The sequence below is a fragment of the Monodon monoceros genome, unplaced genomic scaffold (assembly GCF_005190385.1).
Source record: "Monodon monoceros isolate NGI ecotype Baffin Bay Population unplaced genomic scaffold, NGI_Narwhal_1 Super_Scaffold_7, whole genome shotgun sequence".
Classification (NCBI taxonomy): domain Eukaryota; kingdom Metazoa; phylum Chordata; class Mammalia; order Artiodactyla; family Monodontidae; genus Monodon; species Monodon monoceros.
Genome location: NW_021703784.1, coordinates 70,148,611 through 70,161,735, shown reverse-complemented (window position 1 = coordinate 70,161,735; position 13,125 = coordinate 70,148,611). Strand labels below are relative to the sequence as shown.

Below are 13,125 nucleotides of genomic sequence, written 5' to 3'. Positions count from 1 at the left end.
AAAAAACTGAAGCCCGAACTAGGAGTGCATTTGCCTGCTATTATGAGAAGGGCAAGTCAGTGGCAGAACTGTTTTTCTGACTCCAGTCCAGTGCCTTCCCACTTGGTGTTTGTCGTTTAAGCTCACTGGCAAGATCTTCGTACTTCTTCCCCTCCCTGCACCTGCGCTTAGTCTAAGGGCAACTGTCAAAGACCTGCCAATCTTATCCCGGCTCAGAGTTTCCACCCTCGGAACAAAAGTGCACTCTTGGAAAGATTCACACCATAATGAACTAGTGTAAAAACACTGGCCATTTGAAGAGAAGAGCACAAAATTGCACAAGATTGCTCGGCCTGCCAAGCTCTAGCCACGCCCACCCTTGGTCACCGACCTCGGAAGTGACGTAAGGGAACCGGAAGCGCTGGCGTGGTGGCCTACTTCCTGTTGGTAGAGGTGGGGGGGGGTGGGGGGCTGGCTCCGCGGTGTGCGACTGTGTGGGGCAGCCTGGGGCAGCCCCGGAGCGGCTGACCCTCTGCCTGTGGGGACGGGAGTCGCGAGGCGGCCGCCATGGCGGGGTCGGAGAGCCAGCTCAAGAAAATGGTGTCCAAGGTGAGGCCGCGGCGCGCTCGCCTTTCGGCGCGCACCCACCGCTCCCTTCCGCGCCGCCCGGGCCTTTCCGACCAGCCCAGCGAGCCCCCCCGGGCGAGCCCGAAGCCCCGGGCAGTGCCCGGCCGCCTCCGCCGCCCCAGCCCCGGGATGCCTGTCGCCCGGTGCCGGAATCCTGGGCCGGGGCCGGCGCGGGGCGGCGACGGTCAACAAAGGCGCGGAGCCGAGGCTGCCTGCCACCTGCCGCCCGTCCTCCTCTCTTCAGGGAGAGAGTTTGGAGCAGTCTTTGCGGCAGTGTAGTTTTCGTCTTAGTTTTTATCAACACAAAGAGAGGGTTGTACTTAAAACTCGGTCGTGGGCACTCCTCCACTTGTGTCCCAGTGTAGGGTTCGTGCGTCCTCGCCCTTCCCTCCCGGCCCCCGGAGATTGTGTCCTTTTCAGTTTGTATTCTTCACGCAGCTCAATAGCCGACCCGCGGGAGATCATAACTTTTGGTTGAATTGGCTCAGTTATAAGTAAAAACGTCCTTGAGAAGCCAGAATACCGGTACGTCACTACATCGGGTGAAATAAATAGAATTCCATTACCATTTCAGGGACTTTGATTTGCTAAGAGTGACTACCTTTAATTGTATGCTACTTATAACGCGGAATTATTTGGTTTGAAATTTTTAATCTTCACCGTTCAAGGCCGGTGTATTTTTTTCATTTTTATAAAAGCAGGTAGGCATTTTGTATTTAAAGCCGTGAGTTATTTTGACAACTACTTAAAATGTGGCATCTGATACCAGAGTGAACTGGGTGTTTTTTTTGTTTTTTTGTTTTTTTTCAGTTTATCAAAGCTAATTGGAATAAGATGTATGTGAAATGGTTGAGTGTAGCATCTTCTCCAGTTAAACGATTAGCTTTAGATACTTTTGTCAAAACAAGAATGGTAGGAAGCAAAGAAGTTTAAACAGTTTTCAATAGTATTAAAATACACTATTATGTATGAACTTATTCCTTTGAAAAATATACTTTTTCCCCCAGTAAAATCATCCCCATAGTCTTTGATTGAAGAGCAAATAATCTCTAAAGAGAGAGTGATGGTTTTTTAAATAAAGCTTCTCTTGATTATTCTAATCATATCTTCTAGGCTTCTGATTTTCTTTCTTTTTAAAAAAAATTGAGGTATAGTTGATTTGATTTTCTTTCGATAAAGTAATTATCCTTAATTGTAGAGGAAGTTTTAGGGAGCCCTAGAAGATTGTGGCAGAGGTCTGTGTTGTAACATTTATATATTGCTTTTTTTTTTAAAGTACATTGTTTTATATACTATGTAACTGAAGAGTATCTGTTCCGTACCATACTATTTAACTGAAGAGTATCTGTTCCGTACCATTTTTTTTATCTTTAAAGTTGATAACATTGCCCTTAAGGTTTATTCCTTAATTTATATGTATGAAGGTATTTACATAGGAATAGGGATATTCAAATATTGGTTTTGAATTTTTAAAACCATAATTAGTTTTCCTAAACTTTCTGTAGAGGAACCTGCCTTCAAAGACAGAGGCAGGACATCTTTAGAAGATATTTTATACTTCCACCTGTCTTTTCCCTCCACCCTCTTCATATCCTAAGAACAAAAAAGGACATAGGGAAGAGGTGGGAGAGGGCATTCTGTCTTTTGGTTCTTGGCTCAGTTTCTGAAAAACTGAGTCTCTTACAAGTGGTGATGTCAGTTCTGAGTATCAGCATGTTTTCTCTCCAGCCTGTGAAGAGATAGATAGGTGGGAATAGTAAGTAGGGTAATAGAAGCAATTTGTGGAATTTCTTCCTCCTGGTGGAGAGCTGGCTTCAGGTGTTATCCTTTCAGTTGGGTGTGGTCCAGTGTAGGCATTGGTAGCCAGGACCTTGGACACATTGCTAGGGTGATGGTCCTTTACTCTTTATCTGATTCTGGGACTTCCATCACCCAACATGTTACTTTGGGCCACCTGCTTTTACTTATGTCTTTTTTGAGGTATAACTGACATAGAACAGTATATTATCTTTTGATATATTACTACAGGTATTTTTTTCCTTTGAGCATTTATTTTAGCTCCCAACTTAAATACAGCTTTTAGTTTAACAATCTCTCTGTCATTGTTTTTGCAGTTAAGAGAGGTATATTTATACTATTGGTCCATCTTGCTTTACACAAATAACTTATATTTTTCATACAGACAGCTACCTGTATTACATGCTACATCTACAGCATTCCTAGAGGTGGAGTCACTACTAACTAGGTAGGAGAGAGCTGGCACATTAAAGATTGTAATGCACTTCACACTGTTTTAGATTCTAGGGATACAACAGTGAACAGACAGTGTGGAATTTAAATTCTATTAGAAGGCAACAAACAACTCAGTAAGTATATTAAGTAGCATGTTAGAAGGTGTTAAGTACTTTGGAGAAAAGTAAAGCAGGAAAGGGTAATAGAGTGCTCAAACGTGAGAATAGGATAGGTTGCAGTTTTATAGAGTAGTAAAGGAAGGCCTTCCTGAGGTCTATTTGAGCAAGACCTGAAAGAGGTGAGGAAGCAAACTGGAACAATCTGGAGTAAGAACATTCCAGGAAGAAGGAAAAACAAGCACAAGGGCCCTGAGACAGAAGCTTGTCATGCATGATAGAGGAACAGCAAAGGGAGCTAAGGGGGCTGGACTGGAGTGAGCAGGGGGAAACAGTGCTGAATAAAGGGGTGGTAGATTTTGGAGGGTCTTGCAGGCCACTGTAAGCACTTTGGCTTTTACTTGGAGTATGGTGGGAAGCGCCTGATCTGTTACTTGTACTTGGAGTATGGTGGGAAGCCCCTGATCTGTTAACAGTATAGCTCTAGCTGGTGTGCTGAGACTAGACTGTAGGAGGTTCAGTCGAGTGGAAGCAGAGACAACTCTAAGGAGGCAGTTGTAGTAACCTAAGTGTAGCCATGAAGGTAGTGAGGAGTGATCAGGTTCTGGATATTTTTGAAGGTAGAGCTAACAGGGTTTTCCGACAGACTCACTGTGGATGTGTAGGAAAGAGAAGCATCCAGGATAATGTCAAAGCTTTTGTCCTGAGCAACTAGAAGGATACAGACATGGAAGACTGTAAGAGGCATAGATTTTGGGGGGAAGATAAGGAGTTCAATTCTGATCGTGTTAAATTTGACATTCATTAGATATCCAAGTGGAGATATCAAATTGGTAATTGGATATACGTGTCTGGAGTTCAGGAAAGAGGTTCAGACTGGACTTTTTAAATTTGGGAGTTATCAGTGTATGAATGTTATTTTAAACCATGCATGGAGATCACCAAAGGAGTGAGTTGAGATAAAGAAGAGGACCAAGGACTGAGCCCTGGGGCTCAATATTATTAAGATAAGAGGTTAGGAGAAGAGAAAGAACCAGCAAAGACCCTGAGAAGGGGTAGACACAGAAAGGAGAAAAAGAAGCAGTGGTGTCCTGCAAATCAAGTGAAGAACATGTGTTAAGAGGAAGGAATTGACTTGGTCAAATGCTGCTGTGATAGGTTAAGTAAGATGAAGACTGAGGATTGGCCATTGCATATGGCCATGTGTGGCAGTTACTGGTGACGTTAATGAGCAATTTCAGTGAAAGTGGAAAACCCTGATTGGAGTGGGTTTGAAGAGAATGGGTCTAGTCTTTGAGCATCAGTGGTTAACATCATGGAGAGATACCTAGATGTCATATGCTACTTGATGGAAAAACACCATCATCTGTGAAATGATCTTGCCAGAGAGAGGGGAAGACAGTGGAGGAAAAAAAAAAGTAAAATTTAGAAAAAAATCATGAAAAAGATCATAACTTCCAGACCCAACTACTAATTCACAAGAAATACAAAGGAAATAGGAACATATATATTAAACTACACCAAGGGGACGCAGTTAGCAAAATCCAAACTGTGGGAGCTTCTATAGGACAAATGAACCGATTTCTTCAACAAGTAAGTTTGAAGGGATTAAAATAGAAATGGGCCCACTGATGAGGAGTTAAAATGGGTTATATCCGTATAATGGAATATTATTCAGCAACATGAATGTACCTTGAAAACCTGCTGAGTGAAAGAAGGTAGTCATAAATGACCACAGACTATATAATTCCATTTATATGAAATGTCCAGAATAGGCAAATTGATAGAAACAAAGTAGATTAGCAGTTGTCTAGGGTGAAATGGGATGTCGCTGGTGGAGTGAGTGGGTGATTGCTACAGGGTGTGCATTTCTTTTGGGGGTGATGAAGATGTTCTAAAATTGATAGTGGTGGCGGTTGTACAACTCTGAATGTACTAACAGCCACTGAGCCTTACGTAAGTCACTTTAAATGTGTGAATTATATGGTATGTGAATTATATCTCAGTAAAGCTATTATCAAAAAAGAGGGGTGGGAGAGAATCTGTAGATTAAAAGAGGCCTAAAGGACATTTTCACATTGAAATATGTGGTCTTTATTTGGATCTCCATTCAAACTAAAAAAAAAAAAATGACATGACACTGCATATTTTATGATATAAGGAAATAGTGATTATTTTAGTGTGATAATAGTATTGTGGGCTTTTTTTTAAAGTTCTTATCTTTTAAAGATACGTACTAAAATATTTATGGGTAATAGGATATGATGTTACCATTTGCTTCAGAATAATACAGGAGGAGGGAAAGGTGAATGAGATTATAGATTAAATAAGATTGGCTATGAGTTGATTGTTGAAGCTGGGTGTAGTGCTGAAGCAGGGGATTTATTATACTGTTCTACTTTTGGATACCTTTGAAATGTTCCATAATAAAAAGCTTTTAAGAGGAGAGAGTAGGAAGAGAGTAATTATGGACAGCAAAAGTAGGAAGCTCCTTGCAGGAGTTTTTGCTGTAAAGGGGAACTGAGAGAAGTTTGGTTGTAGGTGGAGGGGGAAGGGAGGTAAGGAATGTTTTTGTGTGAATAAGACAGGAGAAAGAAAAATATGTGTGTGGTAATAGTACTGATCCCATAGCATGGAAAAATTGGTGCTTCAGGACAAAAGAGGTCAAGAACTAACGAAGAGATGCCTTTGAGTAGACCTGGATTTATTTCCTAATTTTTCTTGTATTTTCTCCCTTATTGTCTATCACTGTCTTTTGTGCTGGTCTCTGAGATTTCTTTGACTTTATATTCTAATCCTTCTATTAGATGTTTTATTTCTACTCTCACTTTTTTTTATGTCCAAGAGTCCTTTCTTTTCTGAGTGTTCTTGTTTTATGGATACAATATCATTTCTTCTTTCTTTGAAATTTTTAATGCTAATTCTTTTTGAAGTTTTCTTCTGCTCCTTGCATTATTTTTATTCTTCGTTCCTTCTTTCCGTTTCCGTCTGTGACATGTTTCTTGGAGTCTTTCTTTTTGGAATAGCTGACTGTTCCTTTTTAAGACAGAAGCACTAAAAGCTGACTGAAAGCTTTGTGCATGAATGGAGCTTGTCAGCTTCAGTGTGTTGTGAACAGATGGGAATCCCCATCTCCTGATTTCCTTATCTGCTAAGAGTGTGTAAGCAAGGTTCCTAGTTTTCCTGGACTGGAGTGGTACAAGGCAGGGGTATGAGAATACAATACAGCACATGGTAAATTGCAAAATAGTATTGACGATGAATGCTGGAGAGGGAGAGATCGTTTTGGGCTAAAGGGAAGTCTGGAAAAGGATTCACTGAGAAGGAAAGTGATGTAAACTAGGTCTTTGAGAATGATTAAGATTTGATTTGGCGGAGGGCCTTTTAAGTTGGAAAAATAGCTAAAATGGAGGTAAAAGTTTGAATAGGTGGCAGGAGAAAAAGCTACTGAGGTTCTTTCAGTCTTTATTTAATTAATGTTAATGATCACTCAGAACCATTATACTTTTAAGAAGAGTGCTATTAATAAGATTTTAAGAAAATTAACCTAGCAGTAAAATATGTGCATTGGTTTTAAACTAAATTCATTTGTAATTTTCCTTTTCAGTACAAATACAGAGACCTAACTGTACGTGAAACTGTCAGTGTTATTACTTTATACAAAGATCTCAAACCTGTATTGGATTCATATGGTGAGTTTATATAATAAAAATATCAAGTACTATACTTTGAGTTTACTCTTTTTGTTAATAATTGTAGGTTTCCCATTTTCCCTTTAAGTTTGTTGGTTTTTTCATTGTAGGACTAACCTTCACCTAAAAAAAGTTTTGAGAGATAGGAAATTACAAGATCTAATAATAACATCTTACATTTGTTTAGTTATTTTAAGTTTTAATATACTACTCTAACATAGAACTAATGCAAATTTAGAACTAGAGGTGATGTTAAAAATAGTTTAGTCCATCATTTCCCAAAATAGTATACATAGTTGTGAAGAATGTTGCTTTGGGGGCATGGGTAGAGGGGATTCTGAGGTTAAGTTTGAGCACTTATAGATTAAACAAAATTAAATGGGTTTCTTTGCAACAAGATTTCTCAGAGCCTTTAATATGCTAATGTGTCATTATGCCTCACCAAGGGGGGAGAGAAGATAATACATTGTTCAGTATATTCTAAAGTTAATTAACTAGTGAACCTTTTTTCTCTCTAGAGCATCTCTTTATATTCTTAGGAACACATTTTGTAAAACTATATTCTGGACTATCCTTTTCATTTTATAGATGAAGAAAACACTTAAAAACTATTGTCCTTAATTCTGTAGAGTAGGTAGGTGACAATTTGTGTCCACCTTCTATTGAGATGAAATAAAGTTGTGATTTAAGTAAGAAATGACAATATTCAGAGGGTTTTATTTGGTTTGTTTTTTTTTAAACAGTCTTTTTGGCCCCACCAATCCTAACATAATCTCTCCAACCCCGTCTCCTGGTAAACACCAAATGTGCCAGGGCCAAGGCATGCTGCCTCCTGCCCATTGTGAGGCCCTTGGCAATGAGGGCAAAGAGCTGAATTTTGTAGCTGAGACTCTCACTCTAAACCCCACTCGTCTCCAGGGCTTTGTAAACAGGAGCCTGGTGAGAGGCAGCAGAGGGGGAATCAATCCTGAATATCCTGAACAACAAAGTCATGAACCGGAAGTCCTCTCCCAAACTAGGGCATAATTCTCCTTCCTGTCCACATACTGTACTATGGTATTTAGATCTGCAAAAAAACTCATATTACCAAAATTAGAGTTAATTTAAAAATGGCTTCAATGGGGGAATAAAGTGACAAAGGCTAGAATTTTATGGTAAGTGTACAGTTTTTACTGAATACTAAAAGAATAAATGTTGATCAAAACTGACAAAGAGGGGGCTTCCCTGGTGGCGCAGTGGTTGAGAGTCTGCCTGCCGATGCAGGGGACACGGGTTCGTGCCCCGGTCCGGGAGGATCCCACATGCCACGGAGCGGCTGGGCCCGTGAGCCATGGCCGCTGAGCCTGCGCGTCCGGAGCCTGTGCTCCGCAACGGGAGAGGCCACAGCAGTGAAAGGCCCGCGTACCACAAAAAAAAACAAAAAAACAACAACAACAAAATAAACTGACAAAGATTCCAACATCATTGAACAAATATATACAGCCACACAGGCTGGACCAAGCCTAAACCATTGTCATCAACATGCTTTTAGAGTAAATATAACCCTAAAATTAAATATGGTGGTCTTTTAAAAATACAAAATCAGAATAAATTACAGCACAGTTTATAATTGTCAATAGTAGGTAAAAGAACAGGTCAACAGTACAGTTCTGTGTTCCTATACTGCACATTACAGCCTTTCCTCTATGTAATAGTGTTAATTCCAAATCATTATTACAGATAATAGCAGTCCATGTAACACAAAGTATGTGCCCTAGTTATTCAGCCAATTACAGGTAGGAAAACTTGTGTAATGTGAGAAATATTTGTATTAAAAGAAGATGTCCGTATTTGTGAAAACTTTTTTCCTTTTTCATACTGTGGGATACTACATTGGGATTGAGAATGACAGTGAGTGGGAATAAACATCTGAAAATATTAGGTTAATATTTAATACGGTGTCAGTTAATAGTGATTTTTAAGTAATTTTATAATCATGTTGGTTGGGGATCCAGAGCTCATATTTATTGGGACTGTAGCATTAACATTTATTTTTCCAGGTAATCCATAGCATCTTTACTCATTCAAAGCTGATCCCATTAAGTGAATCAACAAAGGATACTTTATTATTGGACAAAATGTATGAACATTAACAAGTTAGTCCTTTCAAGGGTAATAATGTGTTTTAACTGTTGTTTCTGAAACATAAGAATAACTTATGTGGGAGCATCTGTGAGAATGCTTGTTGATTAACTCATTATTCTTACCTTTCAGTTTTTAATGATGGCAGTTCCAGGGAACTAATGAACCTCACTGGAACGATTCCTGTGCCTTATAGAGGTAAATGTCTTATGTGATTGATGTTTCCAGCATAGATGCATTTTAATTCACATTTAGTTGCCAAAGAATTGTAGGTAATTAAGCTTGCTTTTTTGTGACTTTCATGATAATATAGAAACTTCACCTCCTATTCTAATTGAACTTCATTTGGCAGCAGCATCTCATATTTTCAGCTTTTTTCCCCTACTTCCTTACCAAGATATATCAACAAATAAGTGCCTCAGTGCACTGTAAGAGTTTGTTTGATAGAATCAGAGAATCTTAGAACTAGAAAGGGATCTTAGCTGCCTCCTAGTTCAGCTCCCACCCTACTCAAACTTATCTGACAATGGGAAGCTGTATAGTATAGTGACTAAGATAGAGGCTTTACAGTCAGGGCAGAGTAGGGTTTTAGTTCTCCCTCTGTAATCTATTAGTTTTGTGACAATGGGCATCTGTAACATTTGGATAATAGTACCTAACTCAAAGAAGAATTCATTTGTAATAATGTATGTAAAGGACTTAGCACAGAGGCTGGTATATCAAAAGTAGCTATTATTTATGGTTGTAATGCTGATGATGGATAATTACATCTCTGTTAGTCATCCACCCTCTGCTGGAAGACTTACAATGATAATGGAGCATTCAGCTTCATGAGCAACTGTGGACAGCTCTGTTAGTTATTCCTTGTGACTAGCTAAGACCTGTGTCTCAGTAACCTACCCATTGATTTTATATAGTACCTGCTATGCGTGGGGGAAAAGGGCTAGGGATACAAAGGTGAATAAAGGATGTACCTTCCCTGGAAGAACATACACAAATAGGGGAAACAGGGAATAAATAGATATTTACGCTATTCTATACCCGTTATAGAATAATGAAATATAAAGGTGCTGTGAGATTATAGAGGAGAACAAGAACACGTGGGAAGGTCATCAAAGAAATGACGTTCAATTTGGTGTTAAAGGATGAGTGAACCATTCATAACAGAATGGACATCCCAGGCAGAGGGAAAAAACACTTGAGCATCAGCATTTTATAGAGCAAATACGAGTAAACTTCAGGATTATTGACTTTGCCTTTACCCCAGGAAGTAAGCTCTGGTGAGGGAAAAAGGTATGTGGGGGAGAGAAGGAGGCAGAAGACTATCGTAGACATAATTAAAGACATTTCTTATTTTTTTCTTCTGGTTTTATTGAGATGTAATTGACATATAGCACTATATAAGTTTGATATACAGCGTAATGATTGACTTCATACATCAAGAAATGATTACCTCAGTAAGCTTAGTGAACATCTGTCATATAGATAAAAAATTAGAGAAACAAAAAAATATTTTTCCCTTGTGATGAAATTCTTAACTTTTCATCAAGTTGCGATGTTTACTCTCTTAACAACTTTCATATATAACATACAGCAGTGTTCATAACATTTATCATGTTGTACATTACATTCCCAGTACTTACTTTTTTTTTTTTTTTTTTTTTTTTTTGGCTGCGTTGGGTCTTCGTTGCTGCTTGCGGGCTTTCTCTAGTTGCGGCGAGCAGGGGCTACTCTTCGTTGCGGTGCGTGGGCTTCTCATTGCAGTGGTTTCTCTTGTAGCGGAGCACGGGCTCTAGGCACACAGGCTTCAGTAGTTGTGGCACCTGGGCTCAGTAGTTGTGGCACATGGGCTTAGTTGCTCCATGGCATGTGGGATCTTCCCGGACCAGGGTACAAACCTGTGTCCCCTGCATTGGCAGGCAGATTCTTAATCACTGCACCACCAGGGAAGTGCCCTTGCTTTTTTATAACTGGAAGTTTGTACCTTATGTCTACTGTCCTATAATTCTCCCTTCCCCCAGCCCTCACCTCTGATAACCACAAATTTGATCTCTTTTTCTGTTTGTTTGTTTATCTGTGTGTGTTTGAAGTATAATTGACCTATAACACTGTGTTAGTTTCTGTTATACAACATAGTGATTTGATATTTCTGTACCTTTCAAAATGATCAACATGATAAGTCTAGTTACCATCTGTCACCATACAAAACATTACATAATTATTGACAGTATTCCCCACACTGTACATATCATAATGTGATTTATTTATTTTACAGATGGAAGTTTGTATCTCTTAATCTTCCTCACCTGTTTCTCTTCTCCCACCTTCTTCCCCTCTGGCAACCACCTCTTCTTTGTATCTATGAGCCTGTTTCTGTTTAGTTTTGTTTGTTCATTGTTTTGTTTTTTAGATTCCACATATAAGTGAAATCATACAGTATTTGTCTTTCTCTGTCTGACTTATTTCACTTAGCATAATACCCTCTAGGTCTATCCATGTTGTCACAAACGGCAAGATTTCATTCTTTTTTATGGCTCAGTAATATTCCATTATGTATATGTATACCACATCTTCTTTATCCATTCATTTATCAGTGGGTACTTAGGTTGCTTCTATATCTTGGCTATTGTAAATAATGTTGCAGTGAACATAGGAGTGGATATATCTTTTCAAATTAGTGTTTTCATTTTCTTCAGATAAATAACCAGAAGTAGAATTGCTGGATCATATGGTAGTTCTATTTTTAATTTTTAAGTAATCTCCATACTGTTTTCCATAGTGGCTGCACCAATTTATATTCCCACCAGCAGTGCACAAGGGTTCTCTTTCTCATACACACACACAAACACACACACACACACACACACACACACATACACATGCATACATACATGTAAATTTTATTTAAACTAAACCTTTGTTCCTTCACCATTTTTTTGTACGGCACAGTTCCTAAGCCTAAGTAATTCTAGAGAATCCATCATTTTCACAAAGCAAAGAATTCTAGATGGTGGAAATAAAGTTATGTTTTATGTATTAGGATATATTTTATTGGAGTCTTTTTTTTTTTTTCATTCTAGAAGTACTTTTGGGTGAAAAATAAATCCAAAGTCCCATAACTGTCTGATTTATTTAAGTGAATTTTATGTGTATATACTTTTATGAAGTAAAACTGTTTCTGAGTGGGGGAAATGTATGTGAATTATGTTAGGTGATTCAAATGGTTGCTTGGGACACTGGGCTTTAACCTTAGGAAGAAAAGTCTTTGATTTATGTTCAATATATTAACTATCAGATCCTTTGAAACACTGTTCATTTTGACTATATATAGTCAAATTTCTCAACTGAGAGAGATTCTATTACATAAAGCAAAAGAAGGGGGATGACATCATTGATTGTGAAACTACCACTGAAAATGCCATATTCATTGGTCAGGCTGTGGCCACCAGTCAGCATCTGTTTGACACTTGGATTAGGTCTTACAGTGTGACTTTTGGCAAGGGAATTTCAAGTCTAGCGTATCACTTTCCAAAAGGACACCGTTATCTGTGGTCTTCCTTCTATATCCTTTACCAGTGAACTTTATTAACTGAAGTGACAAGAGTCAAATAACAAAGAATGGCTTGAACCAAAAGATAATTTGTGAATAACGTTTTTATGGCAGTAAGTACACTTACTACACTGGCAGAGTAGTGATTAATTAGCTCCTTAATCCTGCTCATGTATTTTACAAACTGAAAATTTGAGAAACTGATGTTAAACAGAACTTTGAAACATAAAATATTTGTTGTGTTTTTTTAAAAAAGTGTTGCTTAGTTGTAGCTCTTTGTTGCTTACCTACTAAGCCATTATTGAAAAATAATAAAAGTAGAGTAACTGAAGTTTCTCTTTCTCTCTCAGGTACTACATATAATATTCCAATATGCCTGTGGCTGCTGGACACATACCCATATAATCCCCCTATCTGTTTTGTTAAGCCTACTAGTTCAATGACTATTAAAACAGGAAAGCATGTGGATGCTAACGGGAAGATATATCTTCCTTATCTACATGAATGGAAACACGTAAGTATTAACAGAGTGTTCTGAGAATTCGTTGTATTTTATATATTTTGTTCACTAGCATTTACTTTCTGTTAACTCTCAAGGAGGATTAAAGGAGAATAAATTCACATAAGATCACTAATCGCTGAGCTGGGTAATTCAAAAAAGCTCTTTAAAAGAAATATATCTGGACTTCCCTGGTAGTGCAGTGGTTAAGAATCCTCCTGCCAATGCAGGGGACACGGATTCAAGCCCTGGTCCGGGAAGATCCCACATGCCGTGGACCAACTAAGCCCACATGCCACAACTACTGAG

At 38.7% G+C, this 13,125-nt stretch overlaps 1 protein-coding gene across 2 annotated transcripts in view; it reads left to right on the top strand.

Moving 5' to 3' along the window:
* Positions 1 to 405: 405 nt before the first annotated feature.
* Positions 406 to 13,125, top strand: part of TSG101 (tumor susceptibility 101) — a 57,741-nt gene continuing 45,021 nt past the window's right edge. Inside the window, exons 1-4 of one of the 2 annotated variants that reach the window (XM_029207186.1) lie at positions 406 to 588; positions 6,562 to 6,646; positions 8,900 to 8,965; positions 12,668 to 12,831. In XM_029207186.1, the coding sequence (XP_029063019.1) occupies positions 547 to 588; positions 6,562 to 6,646; positions 8,900 to 8,965; positions 12,668 to 12,831 (357 nt within the window). In that variant the 5' untranslated portion in view covers positions 406 to 546. The remainder of the gene's footprint in view (positions 589 to 6,561; positions 6,647 to 8,899; positions 8,966 to 12,667; positions 12,832 to 13,125) is intronic. The other variant, XR_003791360.1, reaches the window with a different exon arrangement.